Consider the following 27,882-nt stretch of genomic DNA (forward strand, 5'->3'; position numbering starts at 1 on the left):
GAAATTATCAGATCCTTTTGAATAAGACTAAGTCTAAAATCCTTTGAAATGGTATAGTGCCGTAGTGTAACTGGCAGCATTTTCTTTTCTTTACTTTTGTTTTTTAACATTATATCAACGAATGATGTACCTCATACTTGATGATATACTGGATTTGGTAACTTTCATTGTATTTCTTTTTTTGTGTTCCTCTTCATAAATAATCATATAACCGTATAAAATCATAAGACATTGCTTTCCTGATTAATAACTTATAGATGTTCCCCAGTCTGGAGTCTGAAGCAGAAACTAGTAAGATACGTTCCAGAGAAGTGATGTAACCTACCTTCTATTTTGCCAACGGCCTTGTTCAGTTCAGACCACATAGCCTTTCATCTGCTCTGTCTCACAATTATAAAATCTGGAAAAATAACTTTTTCCATAATTTTCTTCTTCCAAAATCACATATTTGTTAAAGGACTTAGGTACATACCATTGTGATTAATAATAAGGCAGTTTCCAATTAAAGTTAACATAGGGGACGCCTGGGTGGCTCAGTTGGTTGGACGACTGCCTTCGGCTCAGGTCACGATCCCGGAGTCCCGGGATCGAGTCCCACATCAGGCTCCCAGCTCCATGGGGAGTCTGCTTCGCTCTCTGACCTTCTCCTCGCTCATGCTCTCTCTCACTGTCTCTCTCTCAAATAAATAAATAAAATCTTAAAAAAAAAAAAAAAGTTAACATAGAATTAGGACCCCTGGGTGGCTCAGTTAGCTAAGCCGCTACCTTCAGCTCAGGTCATGATCCCAGGGTCCTGGGATCAAGTCCCACATCGGATTCCTTGCTTAGTGGGAAGCCTGCTTCTCTCTGTCTCTGCCTGCCACTCTGCCTGCTTTTGCGCTCTCTCTGTCTCTGACAAAGTCTTTTTTAAAAAATTAACATAGAATTTTTCAAAAGTATTTGTACATTAAAATAGTGAGCATTTTCTTTAAGAAATTTCTGTTTTCTAATATGGACCTCCCAAAATAGAAGTTCTGGAAAAGTTTCTTAGGACTTTGCTAATATTTGATTAAACTAATATGTAGAGCAGCAGGAACCTTCATTTGTGGTTCTCTCGGCAAGACGGTAGAGCACAGCCATAAATTACCTTTGTTAAAAGTATTTGGAAAGCTACAGATCTGGAACAAAATGAGCTGGCCATTTCATATTAATGAGTAACCTATTAGATCCTTTCCACACATAAATAGCATGTATGTGTGTGTATATGTACATATATTCATGTAAATGTAGTCATTTTTGCTCTTCAGACTGTCATAAAAATAATTCATTGCTTAGCTCAAGCTACTGTTTATATTTGCCTCAGCTTGATTGTCACCACACATTTATTTACACAGTTTAGTAAATAAGCAGTATTTATATTCCAAATGACTTAATGAGGGCAGGAGAGAGACTTAGGGACAGAGTAATGAATATAACCATTAACAGAAAGATTCTTGCTTTTGCTACATGAATATCTAAATCAGTTGGCTGTTAGGAAGGCTGATCTTCCACGTACATGAGCCGTGAACCATGGTAGCAGTATGTGGGAACATCCCAACCATCCCCTGTCTGCATTGTCTGTCAACTGACCAGATGCTTAACTCATCTCATTTGGCCCAGTTTAACATGATCTCATGCAATTGTTGTTGTTCTTTTAAAAATAAATAAATAAATAAAATTATTTGTTTATTTATTTATTTAAGAGGGAGAGAGAGAGAGAGAGAGAGAATCTGAAGCAGACTGCACACTGAGCGCAGAGTCCCACACTGGGCTCAATCCAACGACTGTGAGATTGTGACCTGAGCTGAAACCAAGAGTCGGTTACCCAACCAACTGAGCCACCCAGGCACCCCATACAATTGTTCTTCATGTATTTCTGCATATACTGTATGAAACAAGAAGATGCATCTGCTCAAGAGGTCTAGAGCAAAATATCACAACACACTAATCTGAGAAAATCTGGTATCAGCTATGTTAACAAGCTGTTACTTTGAAGTGTTAATACATATATATTTTAAACATGCCATAGCTGCTGGGGAGTGATTGTCATTTCATGGTAGAGGAGAGAGTCTGACATACCATTCTTAGGTTTACATTCTTTCATCAAAATATATGAACTTCAGCAGCACCTGGGTAGCTCAGTCAGTTGAGCATCCAACTCTTTTTTTTTTTTTTTTAAAGATTTTATTTATTTATTTATTTGACAGAGAGAGACCACAAGTAGGCAGAGAGGCAGGCAGAGAGAGAGAGGAGGAAGCAGGCTCCCTGCTGAGCAGAGAGCCCGATGTGGGACTTGATCCCAGGACCCTGAGATCATGACCTGAGCCGAAGGCAGTGGCTTAACCCACTGAGCCACCCAGGCGCCCGAGCATCCAACTCTTGATCTCAGCTTAAGTCTTGATCTCACAGTTGAGTTCGAGCCCCACATTGGGCTCCATGCTAACTATGGAGCCTACTTTTAAAAATATGTGTACATATGTATGTATGTGTGTAAACATATATATATGAACTTGAAATTGAAGTACTATGCATTATTAGTTTCAAATACATACAGTCATGTCCCATGCACCCGTATTTTTTTCCTTGTATGTAATATCAATGAGCTTTTTGCAATTTTTAATCATTCTACCAAAAAATACTGTATACCAAGATTGTATGTTTTTTACACCATATATAAACTTTGTAGAACTTTAATGAATTCTCATCATTAAACTTGAATTGTTTTTCTTATTTTCCTAGGATTCTGACACTTCATGACATGTCATTATCTAGAGCAATAATGAACATTGACCTGTTTCGGATTAGTTGATGACCTTTGGCAATGATCCAGTAATATCCACTACACAGAAGCCGAATATACTTCATTTGGAGTGAATAGCCCGGATTGTCACTGGATTTTTCAAGATGACAGATCCAATGATGGACTTTTTTGATGATGCCAATCTTTTTGGTGAGACCTTAGAAGGTTTGTCAGATGATGCATTTGTACAACCAGGACCTGTTTCACTAGTTGATGAATTGAACTTAGGTGCAGAATTTGAGCCTTTGCACATAGACTCACTGAACCATGTTCAAGGTACTCCAACACATCAGAAGATAACTGATTATGAGCAGTTAAATCAGTTTGATTCAATGAAATTTCACCAAGTCAATCAGCCTTTTGGTAGCCCAGCTGAACATGTGTTATCTCCACACTCTCAGTTTAATTGTTCTCCGATCCACCCCCAAAACCAGCCCAATGGTTTGTTTCCAGATGTAACAGATGGCAGTCCAATGTGGGGCCATCAGACAGCTACCAGCATTTCCAATCAAAATGGGTCTCCTTTTCACCAACAAGGACATTCTCACTCTATGCATCAAAATAAAAGCTTTGTGGTACACCATGACTTTGCCTTATTTCAGGCCAGTGAACAACAAACACAGTGCACTTCACTACGCTCACAGCAAAATAGAAATAATCTTAACCCAGGGCAGAATTCTCTCAGCCAGTCTAAAAATTTTATGGATGTTAATGTTTCTGGTCCGCACAGAGTCAGTGTTAACCACCCTTCACAAATCCCTAATGCATCTACGTCGCAACAGTCTCTTTCGATGCAGCAGTTTTCCCAAACGTCAAATCCTTCAGTTCACTTCCTCAAGTGTAGCAATCATCAAGAAGGGAATTTCAATGGACCTTCTCCAAATATGACTTCTTGTTCTGTCAGTAATTCACAGCAGTTTTCTTCACATTATTCCTTTTCCAGTAATCATGTCTCACCAAACAGTCTTCTGCAGACCTCTGCAGTGCTTGCACCTAATCACACAAATCAGACTTTATCCGATTTTACCGGAAGTAACTCCTTTTCACCTCATAGGGGAATCAAGCAAGAATCCACTCAGCATATGCTAAATCCCAATACATCGTTGAATTCAAATAATTTCCAAATGTTGCATTCATCACATCCTCAGGGTAATTATAGCAATTCAAAATTATCTCCTGTGCACATGAACTTCCCAGATCCTGTTGACTCAGGAACTCAAATGGGCCATTTCAATGATCACGTAGAAACTAATGGCTTTTCATCTTTAGAAGAGAATTTACTTCATCAAGTGGAGTCTCAAACTGAGCCATTTACAGGACTTGACCCAGAAGACCTCCTCCACGAGGGTCTCCTTCCCCAGTTTGATGAGGCCGCATTTGGACAAGATCATTCAAGTCATGTTTTAGATCATGACCTTGAACGGCAGTTTACTTCACATCTTGTAACTCGGCCTTCGGATATGACTCAAACACAGCTGCATGGCCAGGCTCGGAGTTGGCACTCTTCGCTTTCCAATCATCAACATTTACATGACAGAAATCACCTATATTTACAGCGACAGGTATGTGGCTCTTTTATTTTGGTGAGTTGGGATAGGATGGGCTTTTTTTTTTTTTCCTCTTTTTTTTAAGTTAATTTTATGTGAGACATATCCAGGATTTTTCAAACTTAGGCATATTTTGACATAGTTTCTATTGCTTTAACAGTCTTATATTTGAAAGTGATTTCTTGGTGTGTTCAAAGCAATACATTAACTTCTATATTTAGAAAATGATAAGGTTTTAGGACCTTTTTTGTAACTTTGAATTATAATTGCCTTCAACAGAATGATTTATTATCAAAAATGAAAACTTAACCATAATTAAAAGGTACAATAGACTGGGAACATTTTGTCACAAATGTAATGAACATAATGCTAATATTCCTATAAAAAGCTCATAGGGGCACCTGGGTGGCTCAATGGTTTAAAAAGCTCATATAAGTTGATAAGCAAACTTTTAGAACTTCACTTGATAACTAAATAAAGCAGAGGAGCTGGAATTCACAAAAGGGTAAGTTGAATTAGTAAACAGAACACTCAGAATAATATGCAACTTTAATAATTCAATTTGCAGCCTGGTTTTATTTTTATGTATTAGAAAAAAAATGTTTGGTTAATGCTGACACATTTATGGTGACATTGGGACTTATATAGCTTTGTTAATTGACACAAATATTTTGGGAAACAGTTTGATAGTAAATTTGAATATAAAAATACTTTATCACAATAACCCAAACACAGGAAAAGTAATATACCCAAGGATATTTTTGTTACACTATCTATACAGGACAAGTGGAAGCATCATAGTTTATTATCATAGAGTATTAGATGGACTATTACAGGCATTAAAAAGTTTGAAGACTAACACTGACAATATGTTAGTGATGGGGAAAAACCATAATTCAAAATTAAGATCACAGTAAAGCGGTTAAGAGTATAAGCTCAGGTACCAAACTACCTGGATTAGAATCTTGGCTACTGTTACTTACTAGCTGTGTGACTTTTAGCTAGTTAAGAGAATTTTATTCTTTCTCATTTGCCTTATCTTCTAAGTGCGGAGTACTAACAGGATCTACTTAATAGGTCTTTGATAAAAATTAAAAGGGTTGTAATATGTGAAAATACTGAGAACTGTGCCTTGCATATAGTAAGCACTTAATGTTTTTATAATTCTTTTCATAGCAGTATGAAAATACACATGGAAAAAAATATTGAAAGGAGATAGATTGTTTTAGGGTAGTACAATTATACTTTCCTTTGTTTTCTATAGTTATAGTCATGTTACTCTGTTGTTTCTATAATAAAAATATATTTAATGTAATATTTTATCACTTACCTGAAATCTTGTCGAATTAAGGATTCCTAAAATGCTTCAATACCTTGGTTACCTGTGAGATCTGGTGGACAGTGTAATATATCACAGTACTTGAAATTAAACGTTTAGGGACCATTTATTCATCTCAAAGCCTTGAAACGTTTGAAGAAGATAAACTCTTTATCTTTTCCCTTAGTTTGATTTTATTTCTGCTTCCAATGTTATTTTCAGTACATTTTTTGAAATGTCTGGTAGATTTTAAGATAGTTAAAAGACACTCTTAAACCTTTCCTCCTCTTTTGTGGCCTGAATAGAATATTATGATTTTGCTCCCTCTACTGGAAGAGGATCAAGCATCTTCTTTAGAAGGACCCTGGGAAAAACCTCTACTTCTTGAACCTTAAGTCATCTATCCTCTTAATATGAAGTTTTCTGACTAGTTGGGACTAGTCATTTTGTGTAGCATATACTTGAAGGTGTGAAGCCTGAAATTTATTTATTTTATACTTTTGTTTTGCTAGGTCCTTGTCATCATTGTAGTTTTTCTTTAATTTATGTTTTCCTAAACATGTTCTACTGGCTTTGAAAGAAGTTATAGATTTGGAGTGAATAAAGATTAATTTTAAATAACTAAAGTAGTTCCCAATGCTGGCATGTAGATGGTATAATCTGAGAGGAATTTTTTTCAGAACCATCCTAAGCAACCTTTCATATATCATCTTACTCTACTGATAAATTCATAAGGCTTTATTTAAACGTACTTACCTTTTTGTTTCAGAGTTTGTTTTGTTTTGCTAACTTCTTGTTCTTTATGTTGAAAAACAGATCAAGGGCAGTTGGTTTGGGATAATTTTTTGACTTATTGAAAAACTATTCTTAAGTTTCTGGAATTTCTTAGTGTTAAGAATGATATTTGGGAGTTGTTGATTGTGGGGATGAAAAGGAGGGATGGATTTGGTAAAGAAGGTAAAGGGTTATTATGATTTAGTTTTATGGATTGTATGTAGGTTTTATATGTACTGAATTATAGGTCACATATCCTACATATGTGAAATTCGAATGATTTGGTATGTGTAATGTGTCATAAATTTTGACAGAGCTTTATAAGTTTATTTTGCCTGTGTAATTTTTGGCATATTCTGGATGGTTATGTTTATTACATAGCAAAAATGTCATATTAATAAGGACTTTTGTTATGGTCTTTCCCCAGATTCTGTGAAAATAAAATTTTTAAAAGATTTTTTTTAACTGTCTGTCTTAATTGCAGTAATTTCATTTCAGACTAAATTAGCATCGTTAAATATGTATAGATGTTAAGAGATTAAAAAATAATAAAGTGGCATAATTTTTGGTATATCAAAATTTAAAAATGAGATACATTTTATACAGCTGAAACAAGATATTCTTTAACCCATTGTGTGAAAATTCACGATGGCACTCTATTCAGAATTCCGGAAAGCTTCAGTGAGAATGTTGAATATGTAAAGAATACTTCTAAGCCTTGCTTTTACTTATTTCCCAACTGAGATGGGGTGGTTTTGGTTATAATTTCAGATGTCTTTAAGTAAGTACTCTGTGTCAGTCCTTAAAAACAGTGAATATTGCTGAGAATATTTCTTGTATAACTAACTCTAGAATTTTACCACTAACTAAGAGAAAAGAGGGTGCCTGGGTGGTTTAGTGGGTTAAAGCCTCTGCCTTTGGCCCAGGTCATGATCCCAGGGTCCTGAGATTGAGCCTCGCATCGGGCTCTCTGCTCAGCGGTGAGCCTGCTTCCCCTGGCCTCTCTCTCGGCCTGCCTCTCTGCCTACTTGTGATCTCTGTCAAATAAATAAATAAAATCTTAAAAAAAAAAAAAAGAGGAAGGAAAAAAGGTAGGAAGCTAGCAAGTGTTCCTAAATGTAAGTGCTCACTTAACATAGTACAGAAAATACTAGCCTTATTTTCATGTGTAATTTTTAGAGCAAAGGAATTTTGAGAAAAAAAATACCATAAACTTTTCGTTGCTCCCTTGTGACAAACACTTTCTTCTATTTTATAACACAAAATCTTGCATTTTTGTCTTATTTGTGAAGTAGAAATCACATAGAGGATTATGTGATCTCTCAATGTTTATAAATTCAACTTACTATAAAATTTTGATAGAGAAAAATATGTGGGATAGCTGAGATAGCAATCAAAACAGAAAATAGAATTTTAGGATAGACATAATGACACATAATTCCTTGTTGGCTTTGTACTATGATGAATTCATCACTTTCCTTAGTATCTTGAATTTTTATTTCATTTTCTTCCTGAACATAGGGAATTTGTATTACTTACAAAATTTTAAAGAAAGTAGAGAAAGACAGGTTTGAACAACCTGTGTAAGACACATTTTAAAACAATGGATCATTGTCTGATAAAAAATTTAGTATGTGGGGACGCCTGGGTGGCTCAGTGGGTTAAAGCCTCTGCCTTCGGCTCGGGTCATGATCTCAGGGTCCTGGGATCAAGCCCCGCATCGGGCTCTCTTGCTCAGCGGGGAGCCTGCTTCCCTTCCTCTCCCTCTGCCTGCCTCTCTGCATGCTTGTGATCTCTCTGTCAAATAAATAAATAAAACCTTTAAACAAGTTTAATATGTGTTTATTAAAAAATTGGACCGTATAGAAAACAAAAATAAGTTGTAATAGCACTAGCACTGTTGACATTTTCTGTAGGAGTTCCTAATGAGATCTGTTGTCTCTCTCATCCCTGTCCTCCACCGACGTATTTCTGCGTTTTTAAGAAATAAAGTTGGAATCATTATAGTTCATGCTTTTTGGCAAATGGCTTTTTTAACCTTCCAGTTAATATGTTGCAGACATCTTTCATGTCATTACCTATTTTTCTGAAAATGATTTCGAATACCTGAATAGTTTACCCTTGTAAGGTTGCTAAAGTACCATGTAAAAAATAAGGTTGTTTTTGAGACCTGGAAAAATCTGAATCAAGTTTAATTAAAGTATCTTTTTATTTTTCTTGCATGTATTACCATAATAATCTAGTTTAAAGGAGGTGCACAGCAATAGCAAAAATTATAATGACTAACACATAGGGCACTTACTTTGTGCCAAGACTATTCTAAATTCTTAATAATAACACATTGATCCCTCACAACAGTCCTTTTATTTGGTTATAGTTGTTTCCTTGAATTTCCATGGGAGGAGACTGAGGTGCAGAAGACTTAAGTAGTATACTTCAAGTCACACAGCCAAAGTGGGGATAGCCGGTGGCCAAGACAAGATTCAGACCAAGTTTGATTACATTATATGTGGTTGTAACCACTTTTACTTTCCTTCAAAGTGTGTTAATACATTGTAATATAGAGTAATAATATACTAAATGATTTTTCCCAACTCCCTCCTTCTTTCAAAAATGTATCCTACTGATGAGGCAAAAACTTGCTTTAAAATCTCTAAGTGGAGGGCGCCTGGGTGGCTTGGTGGGTAAGCCGCTGCCTTCGGCTCAGGTCATGATCTCAGGGTCCTGGGATCGAGTCCCGCATCGGGCTCTCTGCTCAGCAGGAGCCTGCTTCCTCCTCTCTCTCTCTGCCTGCCTCTCTGCCTACTTGTGATCTCTCTCTGTCAAATAAATAAATAAAATCTTAAAAAAAAAAAAAAAATCTCTAAGTGGAAAAGAGCATACATCTCATGGTTTCTGGCTGTATCAGCAATCATTTGTCCATTACAGAGGTAAAAACAACCCCGAAGCAAAGAGAAGTAAAGCAGAATAGCTGTTGCTTCCAAAAGTGTTGAGATATTTTTTATAAAATTGTGTATAAGATAATAACAACAAATGTCCTGAAGGTAAACCTGATCATTATCTTTAAGTGTTTGAAGAACCTTACAGGTCAGAAATAGGCCTACTAAGTGAGTCACAGAAAAGCAGATTGTCATGGGATATTAAGGAAGAAGTTTGAAATAAATGTCTTTCCATGAAAGCTTAAATAGAATGGTCTAGATCGGTTACAGAAAGAAGTCCTATAGTGAGTGTAAGATGCATTAAATTAGTAGGTTCTTCACAACTCTTAAGACTGGTTGCAATTTTGGGTTGCTTGCAGGATGTATCATTCCTGTTGCCTATTTAGTTCCTGAGTGGTGTTACAAATAATGAAGAAAGGTAAAGAAATATGACAAGTTCTCTGCTATCCAGCAATGTCAGGGATTTATTACAGATGAGTAAAGTTTCCAGATAGTTCAGTTGTATTCTTTAAAGCGTGAAATTCTTTAATTATACAGCTCCCCCTCTGGCCCACAGAGGGCGATGGTGATGGTGGTAGAATGCTTGACTGGGAAAGATGAAGAGAAACAGTTTTATAGGGAAGTCTTGTGTAATAGTAAGAGTGTGTAATGGTGTAATGGTAAGAATTCCCACTTACTTAAAAATTTATTGGAACACATTAGATATGTGAAAATTATCTTAAGTAGATACAGCTGATTTTGTGTATAAGTAAAGTCGTTTTTAAAAAAGAGAGAAGGGAGGCGCCTGGGTGGTTCAGTGGGTTAAGCCTCTGCCTTCGCTCAGGTCATGGTCTCAGGGTCCCGCATCCGGCTCTCTGCTCAGCAGGGAGCCTGCTTCCCCCTCTCTCTCTGTCTGCCTCTCTGCTTACCTGTGATCTCTCTCTCTCTCTCTCCCCCAAATACATAAAAATAAAATAAAAAGAGAGAGAGAAGGGGCACTTAGGTGGCTCAGTTTGGTTAAGCATGAGACTCTTGATTTTGGCTCAGGCAGGTCATGATATCTGGGTCACAGGATCAAACCCCCTCTTGGGGTCAGCGCTGAGTCTGCTTAAGATTCCCTCTCCCTCTGCCCCTTCCCCAATTTTCATGCTTGCTCTCTCTCCCTAAGATAAATAAATAAATGGAATCTTTATAAAGAGAGGAAAATCTATGTAAAACGAGACTATGTAAAACTAAAGCAAGGGATTCGCTGTATGTTGCTCATATTCATTGAACTCAGAGGATCTCAAGCTCTTTACCAGGTTGTTTTTTTTTCTCCCAGTGGTAACTTTGTTGAAGCCAAAAAAGCAACTGATGTATGAACAATTAAAAAACTTGTCACTCCACTTGTGCTCTAGACAAAAAGAGAAAAAAAAACTAAGGAATTCTTAGGCTGTCTCCTTGAACTAATTAAAAATCTTATAAAATACATCCCTCAATTTATCTGAGTTTACTTAAATCTTTATGCATTTGGCCTGGTATTGCCTATAAGAAGCTTCACAGTTCTTAGTTGTATATGCCAGAAACACAAAAGAGAAATTCTGAACAGGAATTTCCCATGTAGTTGCGCTTCCCCCCACCCCTCAGTTAAAGTGGGCTAGTTTTGGTTTTAACATTTTCTGTCATGTCCTCAGGATTAAAATATTCTGTTTGAATGGGGGAAATTTGTATAATATTAGCTAGCTCTAGAATACAATCTTAAATATTAAACCAGATACTATAAATTGTAGAAAAGCGAGCTCTGCACCGCCTGTCAAGAATCAGAGTAACAGAAACTCCAGTTCTTAGCAGTAGCTTTAAGGCTGTTGACCTCTCACATGCATACTTAAGGGTGAGAGGTGAACGGGAAGTGAATTCCAGGGGTGGGGAAGAGGCAGGCAGCAGTTGGTGAGAAATTTGTGGATTAGTGCAGTATGTGAAGAGCATGAGATCCAAGCCAAACTTCAAAGTAGGTCTAATGAAATTTTGTTGTATTTAATTTTATTGATGAGGTGCACTCCCAACTATCTTAGGACTACTCGATCATTTACTTCTTATTAATGTCTGAAATGGAGAACAATGCATTGGGGCTCCTGAGCCATTAAATTTTATACCTATTATGATAACATAAATACACAGTTGTCTAGGATACTTCAGTATGGGTGATCAGGTTTCTTCATTTGGGTATTTGGACTGAGACTATTTTAAATTAAGGAAATATTTTAATACAATGTGTTGTGGTAATATATGAAGAGTTAAGTGCGTAGCTGGGAAGTTTGGACTGCAGTTGGAGTTAAGTAAGATCTGGTAATTCGCTGTGCTTGACTATGCAAATACTACCTTGCACATTTATTATGCAAGAATACCTTGTGAATTACAAAAGAAGAGCAATCTTTAAAGCGATGTTTTTCCTACAGGTTTTCTTTTCAGGTTTGTGTACCTGAAAACAGTGCAGTTTACATGGACCATTTCATGAAATCATAGGATTTGGGAGCTGGACAAGATTTTACTCTGTTCTCAAATACACAGAAAGGCAATAACAGTATTAGAGAGTCATAACGTGCTTGCTAATTAGTTAGCAGATTCCTTTTGTAGTTTAAACGTGATCTGAAATGAGAGTTATACCACGCTATGGTCATATGGTCAGACATTAATTTTACATTTACTGTGTTGTATTATAAAGCTTAGTTGTCTCCAAGTTGAGAAATACGGTAAGGTTTAGGGGGTTTTTTTGTTTGTTTTGTGTAGGTAGCTTTTAGTGTGTCATAACTTTTTAACTATATCTTTATAGTTAGGTCTAAAAAATGCACCCTTACTATTATTTGTCAGATGTAGGTGTAAATTATATATACTGAATTTTATGTAACATCTGTATTTTGGAAATGTTGCATTTTTAGTGCTTTTATTTGTTCAGACTTTACGTCTCCCAGGTGTATGAGATTATGCAGGCCATGAGGTTGTGAAAATGAATATGTCCTTTGCCTTTGAAGAGCTCCCATTGAAAATTGCATCATACTTTCCCATTGATCTATATTATAATTTCAGAGCTGTTCTCTTTTCATTTCTGATTCAAGTTTGTTGGATGGTGGTTTCCAGCACTTTCCCTTAGTCCTCCAGCTAAGTGACTTGGAATGAGTGATTTACAAACAAAAAATTAATTTCTTTGACCTATCCTGGTTAAAGGAAGTGCTGTAGTTTCTAGGTTAGCTCCTTGTCCCATGACATTTTAGCAATCTATCATTATTTGATTCTTCATATACATATAATAATATATGTGCGTATAATATACAACTGTCTGAGTCTAATTGCTTTTGTGAATGGCAAAGCCAAGAAAGCAGGCCCTTTTCTTTTGAGCTTCTAATCTACTTAAATTTATTACAAACTATTGCTGAAGTCTTACAAAACTGTGTTGTGTTTTCAACTTGGAGCCCTGCTTTTTGTTTTTTTGTTTGTTTTTAAAAAAGACATAACTAGTTACCAAGAGATATATTATACTTACAAGATGATATTACTAGATAAATATCCTATGGCTTTTTTTTTTTTTTCCTAAATACCTCAGGTGAAAGTTAGACTTAGAAGTAACATTTTAAAAACTACTATGGTAAACATTAAGAGTATGATTATAATGAGTTTTGGAGCACTGAAAAAAAATAAAATTTAATTAAAAAAAAAGATCCAACATCAATTTTAAAAAAAGAATATGGTTACAGATAGAAATAGTAATAACATTTGTATAGTATTTTGAAAAATGGCTCTTTTAACATTGAGTCTTTGGTAATAATGTGGGGTATATGCAAGTTAGTAATATTTGCCAGAATCTGCAGATGAAGTATTTGAAGTGTTGAGAGGGAGAACAACCTGTCTAAAATTAGACCACTACTAACTGCTTAGCAGAAACAGCACATGTTGCTCGAGCACCTGCTATTTGTATATCAGGTGCTGTGCTAAGTACTAAAAGTACAAATAGAGACTTTTTTTTTTTTTAAAGATTTTATTTATTTATTTGACAGAGAGAGATCACAAGTAGGCAGAGAGGCAGGCAGAGAGAGAGAGAGAGGAGGAAGCAGACTCCCTGCTGAGCAGAGAGCCCGATGCGGGACTCGATCCCAGGACCCTGAGATCATGACCTGAGCTGAAGGCAGCGGCTTAACCCACTGAGCCACCCAGGCGCCCCAAATAGAGACTTCTAAGGCTAGTCCTGTACTTTTGTTATTTTACAAGGAAAAAAAAAATTGGGTCCAAATCAGCTTCAGTGATATTAGAAATGTCAATGGTATGAATTTCTTCAGACTGTTTATTTTGAAAGTATCATTTATTTTTTCTAACTTTTTATTTTGGAAAAGTAATTTCAACTTACAGAAAAGGTAAAAGAATAATACAGTAAACATTCATATTTCCATTCATACAGACTCACTAATTGTTAATTTTTGGCATATTTGCTTTACAGTTTTATTTTTATAATAAAAGTTACTTTTTTTTCTAATAAAAGGTACTTTTACTAAGTGATAAAACTTAGCATCACCAGTAACTAGATATCGTGACACTTTACCCCCAAATACATCAACATGGCTCTCCTCAGGACAGGTATATTCTCCTACAAGTATGCAATCCTTTTATTATAATCAAGAAATTAGCAGGGGCACCTGCTCAGTGGGTTAAGCCTCTGCCTTTGGCTTAGGTCATGATCTCAGGGTCCTGGGATCAAGCCCTGCATCAGGCTCTCTGCTCAGCGGGGAGCCTGCTTCCTCCTCTCTCTCTGCCTGCCTCTCTGCCTACTTGTGGTCTCTCTCTGTGTGTCAAATAAATAAATAAAATCTAAAAAAAAGAAAACATAAAAAATATTAAGAAAAAAAAGAAATTAACAGATAGTAATAATAAATACAATGCTGTATAATCCCATACAATCCCATACAAATATGAACAATCCAAATCCAAATTTTTTAAATTATTCCATAATATTCTTTAGAGACGTTTATTTTAACATCCAGGATCCAGTCAAGAGTCAGGCAATGCATTTAGCTCTTCTGTCCCCTTAAATGTTTAACCTCATATAGATTTTCTGGGCCTTTTTGTTATTCTTTCCTGACATTGACATTTTTTAAAGTCCAGGCCAGTTGCCTGTATTTGTCTAATTGTTCTTCATAACATAACTTAAACATTTTTTTATAAAAATGTTGTGTAGATGATGTTTGTATATCTCTATTGACTTACATTATGAAGTACGATGTTAGTTTGTCCCATTATTGGTTATGCTAAGTTTTATCACTTAGTAAAAGTACCTTTTCCCCTTTATAGTTAATAAGTGGAATTTTTCTATCAAGGATTGGACTCATAGATTTGGAAGAACATTAACTATGTTATAAGCCATTGCTGTGCGTATTCTTTTTGAATATTTGGCTACTGGGAATCCTTTCAGACCAACTCCATGCCTTTTTTTTTTTTTTTTTAGATTTTATTTATTTATTTGCCAGAGAGATCACAGGTAGGCAGAGAGGCAGGCAGGGGGAGAGGGGGAAGCAGGCTCCCCACTGTGTAGAGAGCCAGATGTGGGGCTCGATCCCAGGACCTTGAAATCACCCCTGAGATCATGACCTGAGCGGAAGGCAAGGCTCAACCCACTGAGCCACCCAGGCACCCCAACTCCATGCCTTTTTAACATGTCCTCATCAGTCTCTAATTACTTCTCTACTTTCTGGTGCAAGAAAATGTTTCTAATTTCCCTGCTCCAGACCTGGAATCAGCTGTTGCTTTAAGGAGCTCATTTGCTTTGTTTATCCTATGTAATGCCGTGACATCTCCGAGTATTATTATGTAATTTCTTAGCTGTGTTTTGTGTTGGAAACTTGTGATCATATGAACAAATTCTGGAAATTTTTGATTCAGTTTCCTAACTACTTTGTCAACCTCTATGATTTTTGCATGGTGCTATGCTGTGTGTGAAGTTAGCAGTGGTCCTTTCTTGGCATTTGATTTAGGTACAATATACTTATATTGAACAGAGGAATTTAAGTTTTTTAAAAGGATAGATACAGATTTTTGAGAACATGCTATATGCTAAGTAAGCACTGCGGAAGTTGTAATTTTAAGACAGTTTTATCTATAAGATACTCATTTGTTGATGAATTCAACAAATGTATTTTTAGTACCTGACATATTTAAGGCAGTATGGTAGGCATTCTGCTTTTTTTGGTAACTTACAGGGGAGATAAGACCCTTATAACAAATAAGCATGAACCTCCCAAATAATATATTGTCAGCAGTGTATGCCTAGATCGATAAATAAATAATCTAAAATGGTAGCAGATACTAAAATATTAGTTTATGTAGCTTTGTAAGATATTTCATGTGTTTCCTCTTTGGGAATTTGTAATAGTTCAAATCTGTTAATGAAAGTGATTTCTGGCATCTCCTGACTGCCTAGTTTGTGAAGAGATACAGACATTTGACAACTACAGAAGTAAAACATGTTCATTACAATATTTAGAAAAAATTTAGAGAGCACAAGCAATAGGAATCATGCTTCATCACACCAACTAGAAATAATCCCTTTTTATATTTGGGGGCTTCTATGCTTTCAGTCTTTTTTGTGTATGTGTATTGAAGTTGACACACTGACACACAGTTTATGTTTTTAATCTTATATGCTCTGTTTACCTGTTTGTTTTCTGTATCAAATTTTCAGCTTTATTTAGATAAAATTGATGTATAATGAACTGAACATATTTCAACTATACAGTTTGCTAAATTTTGACGTGTATACACCAGTCATACCATCATCACAGTCAGGATAATGAACATACTTGGGTCACCTGAGTGGCTCAGTCTGTTAAGTGTCTGCCTTAGGCTCAGGTCATGATCTGCAGGTCCTGGGATCGAGCCCCACATCGGGCTCCCTACTCAACAGAGAGTCTGTCTCTCCCACTGCTCATGCTCTCTCTCATGTGCACTCTCACTCTCACACTTTCTCTCTCAAATGAGTAAATAAAATCTTTAAAAAAACGAAAAAAGATAATGATCATACTCATCACCCTGAAAGGTTTCCTGTTGCTCCTTTCTTCATTTCCTACCACCTCCACCACAGGTAACCACTGATCTGATTTCTGTCACTATAGACAGTCTGCATTTTTTAGAAATTTATACACATGAAATAATGTAATGTATATTCTTTTTTATCTGGTTTCTTTTACTCAGCATAGTTGTTTTGAGATTCATCTAGTTGTTGCAGCTATGGTCATTCATTCCCTTTTGTTGCTGAATAGTATTCCGTTATATGGATATACCATAATTTGTTTACCCCTTTGCTGGTTGGAAGATGTGTTTCTAGTTTGGGATTATTATGAATAGCAATGCTATGAACATTTGTGTATCATCTTTGTGAGGGCATACACTTTTGTTTTTTCAGGACTAGGAGTATTTTATTTCATCTGCTGAAAGAGTCACATCTTTCCTATTTTAAGACCTCTGACACTGGAATGTGTCTTTCAGTCGATGGCATTTTAGAATCTGTCTTAGGGAAGCCAAAGTTGCGAAGTGGTAGAAGTCACCTGTACATGCATTCAAAGTGTCAGGGTGTCAGCGGCATGGAAGAAAATCCTGGAGACAGGAGCGGAGAGCACTCCTTTAACTGCTGGAAACCAATTGTTGTTCCAAGTGCTGGCAATATTTCTAGAGCCAGAATCAAAGAAAATTAGCTCTGCATAATTACAGAACCACGTTCAGGAGGCTCTCAGCAGAGGCTTTTTGTGATATTACAGGTTATTTTAGGAAATACTTCATCACTAGCTCTTCTTATGGCACAGAGGATAATTTTATGTGGCAGAACTTGGATATTGACTCTAAGTGGAAAAGTGATGAAGAATTAGGACTCAGAATTTGGAAGCAGTTTTAGGAATACCTTCACTGATTTATTTCACTTACATTTTCCTTTGTATGTATGCACAAAGGTGTGACTTATAATAATAAAAAAAAAATCTATGTCTAATTGAGCCAAAACTCTACCTTTCATTTTGGTTTTTTTTTTTTTTTGTTCTGTTTTTGGATAGTTTTTATTTGAATGTATTCACCACCCTTTTCTTCTGTTGTGTAATCCCCATCCAGCGTGTTTCTTAAATCTTGTTTTCTTTCATTTTATGTCGTACACGTCTCCACTTAACATGCTCAATCTTTCCTCTAACTTACTGAACATTTGGAGGATAATTATAATAGTTGTACTACTATCCTTGTCTACTGCATCCATCATTAATGTCATTTCTGAGTCTGTGTTTGATGATTGATTTTTCTCCTCATGGTGGTTTGTGTTTGCTGCTGCTTTGCATGCCTGATAATTTTTGAATGGATGCCAGACATTTTGAATTTGACCTTGTTAAGTGATGGAAACTTTTACATTCCTGTAAGTATTCTTGAGTTTTGTTCTGGGATACAGTTACTTGGAAATTGTTTTATCTGTATAAGATCTGTTTTTAGGCTTTATTAGGCTGGGCTAGAGTAATCTTTAGTCTAGCGTTAATTTTTCCCCACTACTGACACTATAGCCTTGTGAGTTCTCTGTCCAATACCTTATGAAATACAAGCTTTTCCACTTGGGCTCATGGGAAGATGAGCTATTCTTAGCCCTAGTGAGATGTCAGCTGCTTTCAAGTACTTTGTTCTGGGCTTTGGGTAGGTTGTCTACAAACTAGTAGCACCGACCAGTACTTACCTAAAGCAAGCTTTGAGAGGGGACTTGCTGAAGATCTCTGGTGGTGTTTCCCTGTGAACTCTCTCATCTTGAGAACTTTCCCCTGCAAACAGGTTTCCTTGGCTTTCTTGAACTTCCAGCTCTGTTTCCTCAACCCCAGGAGGCCATAGGATTGCACGTGGCTTCCTACTTTCCCTGTTCCGAAGTCTGGAAACCCTCTCCCTGAAGTAAGCTGGGATAGGAGGCAGTCTTAGCTCATGTGTTTTCCTTTTCTCAGGGATCACTGTCTGGGTTACATGTTGTCCAGTGTCTAAAAATTTGTGTTATACATTTTGCCTGGTTTTTCAGTTGTGTCAAGCATGAAGGTAAATCCAGTTCTTATTACTCCATCTTGGCCTTAATTGGAAGACTTATACTGCCACTTTAATGACTTTACAATAATTTATAATGCAGAAGTCCTATAATTTATTTAACTTGTTTATTATTCTTATATAGTATAATAAACATCTTTGTAGATAAGTTGTTGTATATACCCATGATTAGACAGATTCCTAGAAAATCAAGGTAAATATATATAGACTTTCCTTTGAAGACTTGTGTAATTATGAATAATAATAAACATACAAATAGCCAGTAAGTACTGAGCATTTATACTGACATTCATGGCTTTACATATATTTTCTCATTTAATTGAAACAACTGTGAGGTAGATCTTACCATTTACTCCTACAGATAGGGGCTTGAAGGATGGGATGGTTAAATAGTTTGCTCAGCGTCATGCAGTAGAATATGGCGAGGCAAGGTTTCAAGTAGGACTCTGGAGCTCACACTATCCTCTGTTGCCTTAAGGTTTGGAAATATTGAAGCTGGAAGTGACCTCTAGTCATATAGCAGTTTTTCATTGTTACTGTAACAAATAGTCACAAATCTGCTGTCTTCGGACAACATAAATTTCTTATCTTATAGTCCTGGAAGTCACGGGTCTAAAATGGATCTCACTGGGCTGAAATCAAGGTGTTGGCAGGGTTGCATTCCTTCCTAGAAACTGTACAGGAGAATCCATTTTCTTGCCTTTGCCAGTGTATGGAGGCTACCCACATTCTGTGGCTTGTGGCCCCCTTCCAGTGAGCGCTGGCTGGTCAAGTCATTCTCTAATTGTATGACTGTCTTCTGCCTCTGTCTTCCACTTACAAGGACCCTTTTGATTACAGTAGATCCTTGGACAATCTAGGATAACTCTCTCTGTGTTAAGATCAATGTTAATTTCATCTGCAGTCTGAATTCCCTTTTGCAATATAACTGAACATGTTCGCAGATTTGGGGATTAGGAGGTCGATATCTTTGGGGTCATTATTCTGCTTTCCACAATGAATGAGGCCAATTAGAAGATTTTCCTTTAGGGAATGAATCAACAAGGGCCTCACTTTATGAAGCTTCCCTGTTTGAGGATCTTCTCCTTCTGTGTGTCCTCTCTGCTCCTCATTCTAGGAATTATCTAGTGATCTAGACTTCAGTGATTTAGAGTTGGCTATCCAAAACTTACAGTTTTAGATTTCCTAATAATGCATATTTAACTGATTTAAATAAATTCAGCAGTTTTTGAAAAAAAAATTGTTCATTCAATAATTACTTAGTAGGCCCCTGTCCTGTACCAGGTATTGCAGTAGGCACTTTTTATATGTTATCCCATTTTATCTTCACAATGATGTCATGATGTTAATAGTGGCATCTTAATTTATAAATGAGCAACCAGACTTAGGTTACCATAGTTTATAAATCACAGACCTAAGATTTGAATGCAGATTCAAGAAAAGTAGATATTGAGAAAAGATAAAGAAGTTATAATTTTATAATGTATAATCTGGTAATTTTACTTATTTTAATAATTTACATTACTATTGACTACAAAATAATTTTATACAATTTCAAGTTAAATCATTAGGTACTGTAGTACTACACGACTTGGTACTATTTTTTTCCCCAGATAATCTGATTTCCAAAGTGTAGCCGTGTTTTATTTTGTAAAAAGGCTGTCGTTGACTCTGTTGCTTTATATCATGTGCGTTTAGCACTTTCTTAATGTTATTCATGTGGTTGTATTTTACTGAACTGAGGCCCAATACTAGAAAGTTGAAACCCTGAATTTTTGTCATCAGATAAATGAGCTATTTATGAAGGAGAAGAGTAAGATTTTATCTTTATTCTTGGCATCCGTCACTTGTTTCTTAGTTCCGGTATAGGACAACAGATCTTCTAGAGGTGGGTCTTTGGGTGTAAGTTTCTTTGATAAAGTAGAAAAGGCAGTGCATTTAGCATCTGGAGGGCTGGGTTCACGACACTGTCGTACTGTTACAGGAGTCTTAGGCAAGTTACCCTCCCTGCCGCTTTCTCATCTGTAATAATATGAATACATATTGTTGGAATTTCTGATTAATAAACTTGAAATGAATTTGAAAATGCTTTTTATAAATTATTAAATCAGCTTGTTTAATGATTCCTTGCTTTAAGGATTCTTTTTAGCTTTAGAACTAGAAGTAGTTTTCATATGAATCATTTTTTAAAGTTTATATTTGCAGAAACTGAGAACCAGATGTAAAGTTTACATAGCTTTCTAGTGGCATAGTCTAAAAAAGATTCCCTGATCCTATTTCCTTTTTATTGTTTTTTTTTTCCCTTATATAGCTGTTTATTTTGTATGCAGCCTTGTCCCTAATATTTGTGGGTCCCAGAGAAAGAGTACAAATGGAAGCTTTCATTTTTTCATGTCAGAATATTTAAAAGTTGTAAACAAAGCCAATAAACTAAGTATGTTCTGTCCTTCTTCCTTGACAAACAGAAGCATTGGTTTGAATTTAGAATTCTTGAATTCTCTGGAGTTGGACATCCAGAATATAGCAAAAGTGGACTGTTGTACTTCCCTTTCCAGCTCTGGTTTCATCCTACATGTCAAGGAGCCTCATGTACAAATGTAGACTTCTCAGCCTCCATCTTCAAGCTCCACATCCCTCTCTACATCTCTTTGTCCTAAGCAGACACATACTGGCAATATATATTCCTTGCCCTACAAGGAATTCCTTGAGAGAATAGCATAGGGAATAGACCCAGACAGACTCTGCAAGGAGGTGTGAGACTGTTTTAGGTAGAGAATTTCTGCATTCCTAGAGCATGTTTTGGGGGAGAGGAGGGATAATATATCTTTTTGGCCATGAAGTGGGGTGTGGCAAAGGAACCAGACCCTCCAAATCGTGCTGCCGGAGGAACTAAAGGGAAGTATTTTTCTTCATGAGCATGGCATGGATTTGATAAGTTAGTTGGTGAGAGCTAGTAAATTGGTGAGAGATGGTGGGTAGTTTGCTATAACCAGGAGAATTATTTTCTCCCTGTGGAAATTATTATCTGTATATTGGGCTCTGTATCAGTTAAAATATTGTTGATTTATGAAATACTTCTAAGAGTTTATGGGTGATGGTACAGTTTTAAATTTTTCCTAAAAACAAAGCTGTCTGTGTTCTTGGGATTCCAGACTTCAAAGTGAAATTGTCTTGTGAAAATGTGTATTTCCTGTCAATGAGTTGTTGGTACCTAGGCAGTAAATCAGGAAAGCTATTTTCTCTGTTTCTTTTTTTTTTTAATGAAAATTATTCAATATCAAAAAGAAAAAGGAATATTCAGTATCCAGAAAAGTTAATAAAGAAGATTAAATAAATGCCTTTCACTTCAGTAATTCTTAACATTTTGCCATGTTTCTTTTATTTTTGTTTATAGATGAGTACCTAGTTTTGTTGGTTCTGGCTCTATGATTTGAAAGTAAATTGTAGTCATGAGATTTTACTTCTGAATACTTCATTATCCATCTCCTGAGAATGAAGAAATTCTTCTATGCAACCAGTATCATACCTGTTAATTAATAATTTTACATATCCTCTGAAATCTGATTCATATTCGTTTCCCCACTTATTAGGACAAGCTTCTTAGTTTTTTATCATTTTCATTTAAAATACTCCAATGAAATGCTTTAACCTTCTAGTTTTGATCATAACATGGGAATTAAAAATATGTCCAGTCTTACTATTTTGTCATTTAAAAAAATTACTAAGTATGCTGGCATTCAGATTTTTGTGTATTTTCTCCTTGCCAGGGTGTCCTTTGAGGAGCAATAGTCTGTAAATGACTGAGTTCCTCTCTGACATTCTTGAAATATGTTCCTTACCTTTGGTTTAATGTACTTTCTAAATTTACTTTTTCTTTCAGAGAAAATGTTGGCTAAGACTGGGATAAATTAAAGGGATTTGCGTAATTTGAGGAAGACAAGTGAGTTGCCAGTGATCTCCTAGATTTATTTTACCTTGAGGGTAGAGAAGAATGAGAGAGATATATATCTGAAAACTGTTTTAGTGATATATCAAGGGGAAGTAAAGATGACAGTACCTTTGGTGGGGAGAAAGCATCTAGACTTGTTAAAATTTACACAAGGGATACATTTGGTTTTCAGCACTATGGATTTCTGAAGTGCGCAACAGTATCATTCCCAATATTTATTAATAATGATATGGTTGTGAAATGGACATCTTTAATGAGTATGAAAGCCCTGAGTTTCTTGTTTTAGAATTTTAATTTTTGGCTGAAGCCAGAGATAAATAAATTACACTTGTCATGTAAATTTTTTTAAGAACAGTAATTACTATCATGTAATAACTCATATACTTAAGCAAAAGTTGGAATGCTTATATGACAGTTATAGGAGAAGCAGAGCAATACAAACATTAGAAAAGATTACAACTAAAAGAATATATATCTTTTGCTCATTTGCTTTGTAAACTAATTTTTTTTACATTAGCCCAGATACACTTCTGAGTATTAAATTGGCTTAATGGAGGAAGCAAGATGAAATACTTGTTTAAAAATATTTTCCTGGGACACCTGGGTGGCTCAGTCGGTTATGCATTAGACTCTTGATTTTGGCTCGGGTCATGATCTCAGGGTCCTGAGTTCAAGCCCCACATTAGGTTCTGCTCTCACCACAGAGACTGCTTGTCCCTCTGCCTCTGTTCCTCCCACCCCTTCAGGGACATGCTTGCACATGCACGTGCTTGCTTTCTCTCCCTCTCTCTAAGAAATAAAAATATTTTAAAAAGATAATCAAATAAAAATTTTTCTCTGTGTGAAACAAGCTTAATGTCGCAGCATGATATTGGATGTGTTAACATCTAAAGCACTATTTAATTCCTATAGTTGATGGTAATAATCCTGGAAAAGTTGTTGAGAAATGTTATCTCTAATTAAAAATAGTAAAACAAATATTTTACTATGCATAATTAACTTACCATGTACACTCATTATAATTTGTTACTTTAATTATATCAGGGTATTCTCTATTGTGAAAAATTTGATGGATTTACTTTGTTTTTAATTTTTGATTTTATTTGTAGTTGGTTAGTCTGATTTATTATAATAAATATTTTGGAGACGTTTTCGTAGAAACTGTTGTTGTTTTGGAATAGTATCAATAAGAACCGTATATTTGGGTTTATGCAATTTGTGTTATCATTTCCATAGTATATTTTAGTTAAAGTTCCTTATATTCTAGGTGAGCCAAATGTTTTTTACATTTCTCTTGTTTAGAAAAGAACTTCATTAATCAGTCTTCAATATTTACTTAAATGTACATAGAAATTTGAGCCGCAAAGAAGAAATCTGGTCTAATTAGATGGAAAAAAAATGAGTTTATTTTTTATAATTATTTAAAAGGAGATTTCATACATTCATGTCCTTAATTCTGTTAATAAAGCATTAAATATATTAAAAGACCTATTTTTCATTAAAATTTATTTGTGGAATTATAAGTCCCCAGTAAGATTAAATATTTTAAATTAATATAGTATATATTTGAGAATGTGTTTATCAGCTAACTTTGGTTTTGTTTGATTTATGAACACAAGTCCTTTCAACAGTTATATTCAACAACTGCCCACCTACTACGTACTTTTTTTTTTTAAAGCTATTGGGATCAAAATTATGTGCCATTTAAAGATATCTATTTCTAGACTAAGTCGTGAATCAGCATTAACCTATATTTTGGTACTGAGCTGTGCAAAAATATTAAAGTATATAACTATTATACAGACACCCATAAACCCACCATCTAGGTTTAACAAGTACAGTATTTGTTTGAAACATGTTTGGTTTTTTTTAGAATAAGACACAGTGAATAACTGCTGAGATCCCCAGTCCCATTCCTCTTTCCAGAGCAAACTACTATTCTCAATTTACCATGTATCTTTTCAATATGTGTTTCTGTAACTTTATTGCAAAGGTATATATCTATAAACATCTGGGGAAGGAAGGAAATGGACAGAAAAGGGATAGTTATATGACTTTATTTAAAAGATAGAGATTAGGGAACCTGGGTGGTTCAGATGGTTAAGCATCTGCCTTCAGCTCAGGTCATGATCTCCAGGTCCTGGGATCAAGCCCCATGTCCGGCTTCCTGCTCAGTGGGGAGTCTGCTTCCTCTCCCTCTGTCTCTCCCCTGCTCATGCTCTCTCTCTCTCTCTGTATCTCTCTGTCTTGAATAAATAAAATCTTAAAAACAACAAAAAAGGAATATTCCTTAAAAATTAAAAAAATAAAAGAGATTTAAACTAAGGCAGATATTAATATCTATTTAATTTCATGGTAATAGCTTATTTTCTCTACATTAGAAATATTGTATAATTCAACATTAACAATAAAGTAAAATAGTGACTTTGGAATTAGTCAGCTTTGAGTTTAAAACTTGTTTCTGGGGCGTCTGAGTGGCTCAGTCAATTTAAGCACCTGGCTTCGGCTCAGGTCATGATCCCAGGGTCTTGGGATTGAGCCCTTCATCGGGCTTCCCACTCAGTGGAGAGCCTGTTTTTCCCTCTTGCTCTGCTGCTCCCCCTGCTTGTGCTCTCTCTCTCTCTCTCTCTGTCAAGTAAATAAATAAAATCTTAAAGAACAAACGACAACAACAACAACAAAAACCTTGTTTTTGCCATGTAACCTTGGGCAAGTTTGTTTATCTTTCCAGATTTAATTATCCTCATCTGTAAAAGGTGGATTATATTGGTACCAACTATGTCAGGTTGTTTTCAGTATTAAAATAAGCTAGTCTACGTAGTGCTTAGTGTGATACTTAGTTAATGTTTTTTGTATGCCTATTTTCTGAATTTTTTTTTTTTTAAGATTTTATTTATTTATTTGACAAGAGAAATCACAAGTAGATGGAAAGGCAGGCAGAGAGAGAGAGAGGGAAGCAGGCTCCCTGCTGAGCAGAGAGCCCGATGCGGGGCTCGAGATCATGACCTGAGCCAAAGGCAGTGGCTTAACCCACTGAGCCACCCAGGCGCCCCCTATTTTCTGAATTCTATAAATTATTCTATTTAATCTTAATATTTTTCAATCACTAGAACATGTGTAGAACTAAAAGGATATGCATCTGCATATCTGTAGTGATTTCTGCTTAGACTGATATTTTTTAAAAATTTTCGTTTATTTTTTGTTAAGATTTTATTTATTTATTTGACAGAGAGAGACAGAGAGAGAGGGAACACAAGCAGAGGGAGTGGGAGAGGGAGAAGCAGGCAGCCTGATGTAGCACTCAATCCCAGGATCATGATCTGAGGCAAAGGCAGACGCTTAATTACTGAGCCATTCAAGAGCCCCTAGATTGTTATTTTTAAAGGAAGGGAAATACCTTTATTTTAATGAATGAGTGATACTTAGAGTAATGAGAGATGATTTGAGAAGTTAGTTGGGTGCCATGAGTAAGGCCTTGAATACGAGGCTAAGTGAAGACTTTGGGTAGGGAAAAACCTATACCAGATTAACCTACTGTTGGAGTGAAACAGAGCAGAGGCAGTAAAACTACTTTAGGTGAAGAAGTCTACTACATTGCATTGAAAAATGTAACACTAGATTTCAGAAGATACTTACTTGCAAATATATGCTACAAGGTAATAGTTTAAAGGTATGCAACATCATAAGGCCACTGAAGTAGAAAGTATCAAGTGAGAAGACATAGAATTTTGGCCAGAATCTTGGGGAATCTGTACTTGTGGGGCAGGAGGAAAAAAGAAACAAAGAATTAGAGAAAGAATAATTAGATATAAGACCTTGTAGTATTTCTGAAGCCATAGAAAAAGTGATGAGCAACAGTGTCAAAAATTAAGATTATGAAGAGGATAAAAACAGATAAAAGATTATTGAGGGGCTATGAGGAGTAATTGATGACCTTGAAGAAAGGACTTTTTGTAGAAAAAGAATGGAGGAACAGGAACCAAATCAGAAGGAATTTATAAGTGGTAAGAAAGTCAGGATGTCATCTGTAGACTACTCACGAGGTATCCAGTATGAAAGGAAAAAGGGAGTATTCTTGAAGGTTGAAAGATGAGGAAAGTAGAGTATTTTAAATGTTAATATATGTATTCTAAACTTCCAGGAATATGATGTATAATGTACAGAGTTAGTATTGAAAGCTTGTGGGGTGCCTGGGTGCCTCAGCTATTAAGTGTCTGCCTTCGGCTCAGGTCATGATCCCAGGGTCCTGGGATCGAGGCCCATATTGGGCTCCATGCTCAACAGGAAGCCTGCTTCTCCCTCTCCCACTCCCCTGCTTGTGCTCCCTTTCTTGCTGTCTCTCTCTGTCAAATAAGTAAATAATCATTTAAAAAGCAAGTAAGCAAGCAAGCTTCTGATTACTGTTTTGGGAAACTGAGAAAATGCATAATGCTGTGTTTTTGCAGAAGAAATTGATCTTGGTGTTTTGTGCAGTCTTACTTCGTTTTACCATATACTTAAGTTGCAACTTCTAATTTGAGATAAAGGTTATGTAGAAAGGGCCTGTAAATGAACAGTTTCTTTTAATTGCCGGTGAACTCGGTTAGGATTTAGGTGACTAAAAGAATACATTAGAAAAAGAGGAACATGGTTATTTAATTTATTTATTTATTTATTTGTCGGTGGAGGGGAGCATAAGCAGGCAGAGTGGCAGGCAGAGGCAGAGAGAAAAGCGGCTCCCCGCTGAGCAAGGAGCCCAATTCAAGACTCCGATCCCAGGGTCATGACCAGAGCCAAAGTTAGCCGCTTAACCAACTGAGCTCCCCAGGTGTCCCAAACGTGGTTATGTAAACAACCATAACAATATTTTATGGGAGTAACAACATAAATTCAGTGTAACTTTGCAATCCTCAACAAAGCAATGATAATAAAGTTATTTTGCTTCTATAGAATTCATTATTTTAAAAAATTAGTTTTTTAATTTAAAAAAATTAAAAATGAATTTTAATTCATTTTTAATGAATTAAAAATTCATTATTTTAAAAAATTTTAAAATTCATTATTTTAAAAAATTTTAAAAATTCAAAAATAATTTTTGAAAAAATTATTTCAAAAATTGAGATGTAGTTCATGTATTGTCCAGTCTACCCACTTAAGGTATAAGAATCAATAATTTTTAGGGGCACCTGGGTGGCTCAGTGGGTTAAGCCGCTGCCTTCGGCTCGGGTCATGATCTCAGGGTCCTGGGATCGAGTCCCGCATCAGGCTCTCTGCTCAGCAGGGAGCCTGCTTCCCTCTCTCTCTCTGCCTGCCTCTCCGACTACTTGTGATTTCTCTCTGTCAAATAATAAATAAAATCTTTAAAAAAAAAAAAAAAAGAATCAATAATTTTTAGTATATTCACAGAATTGTGAATTACCATGATTGATTTTAGAACATTTTCTGTAGCTAAAAAAGCCCATATCTGTTAACATTCATTCTCTAGTTCTCTTACTGCTCCAAGCCCTATACAA

General features: G+C 35.8%; 1 protein-coding gene across 9 annotated transcripts in view; it reads left to right on the forward strand.

The window, feature by feature from the left end:
• CHD9 (chromodomain helicase DNA binding protein 9) overlaps window positions 1–27,882 on the forward strand; it is a 222,708-nt gene that overhangs the window by 73,359 nt on the left and 121,467 nt on the right. For 7 of the 9 annotated variants that reach the window (XM_059381331.1, XM_059381335.1, XM_059381334.1 and 4 more), the window contains exon 2: window positions 2,758–4,380. In XM_059381331.1, the coding sequence (XP_059237314.1) occupies window positions 2,923–4,380 (1,458 nt within the window). In that variant the 5' untranslated portion in view covers window positions 2,758–2,922. Of the gene's footprint in view, window positions 1–2,757; window positions 4,381–11,339; window positions 11,363–27,882 lie in introns of those variants that run through there. The other 2 variants (XM_059381338.1, XM_059381340.1) reach the window with 2 other exon arrangements.

This window comes from Mustela nigripes, chromosome 17 (assembly GCF_022355385.1).
Source record: "Mustela nigripes isolate SB6536 chromosome 17, MUSNIG.SB6536, whole genome shotgun sequence".
Taxonomy (NCBI): domain Eukaryota; kingdom Metazoa; phylum Chordata; class Mammalia; order Carnivora; family Mustelidae; genus Mustela; species Mustela nigripes.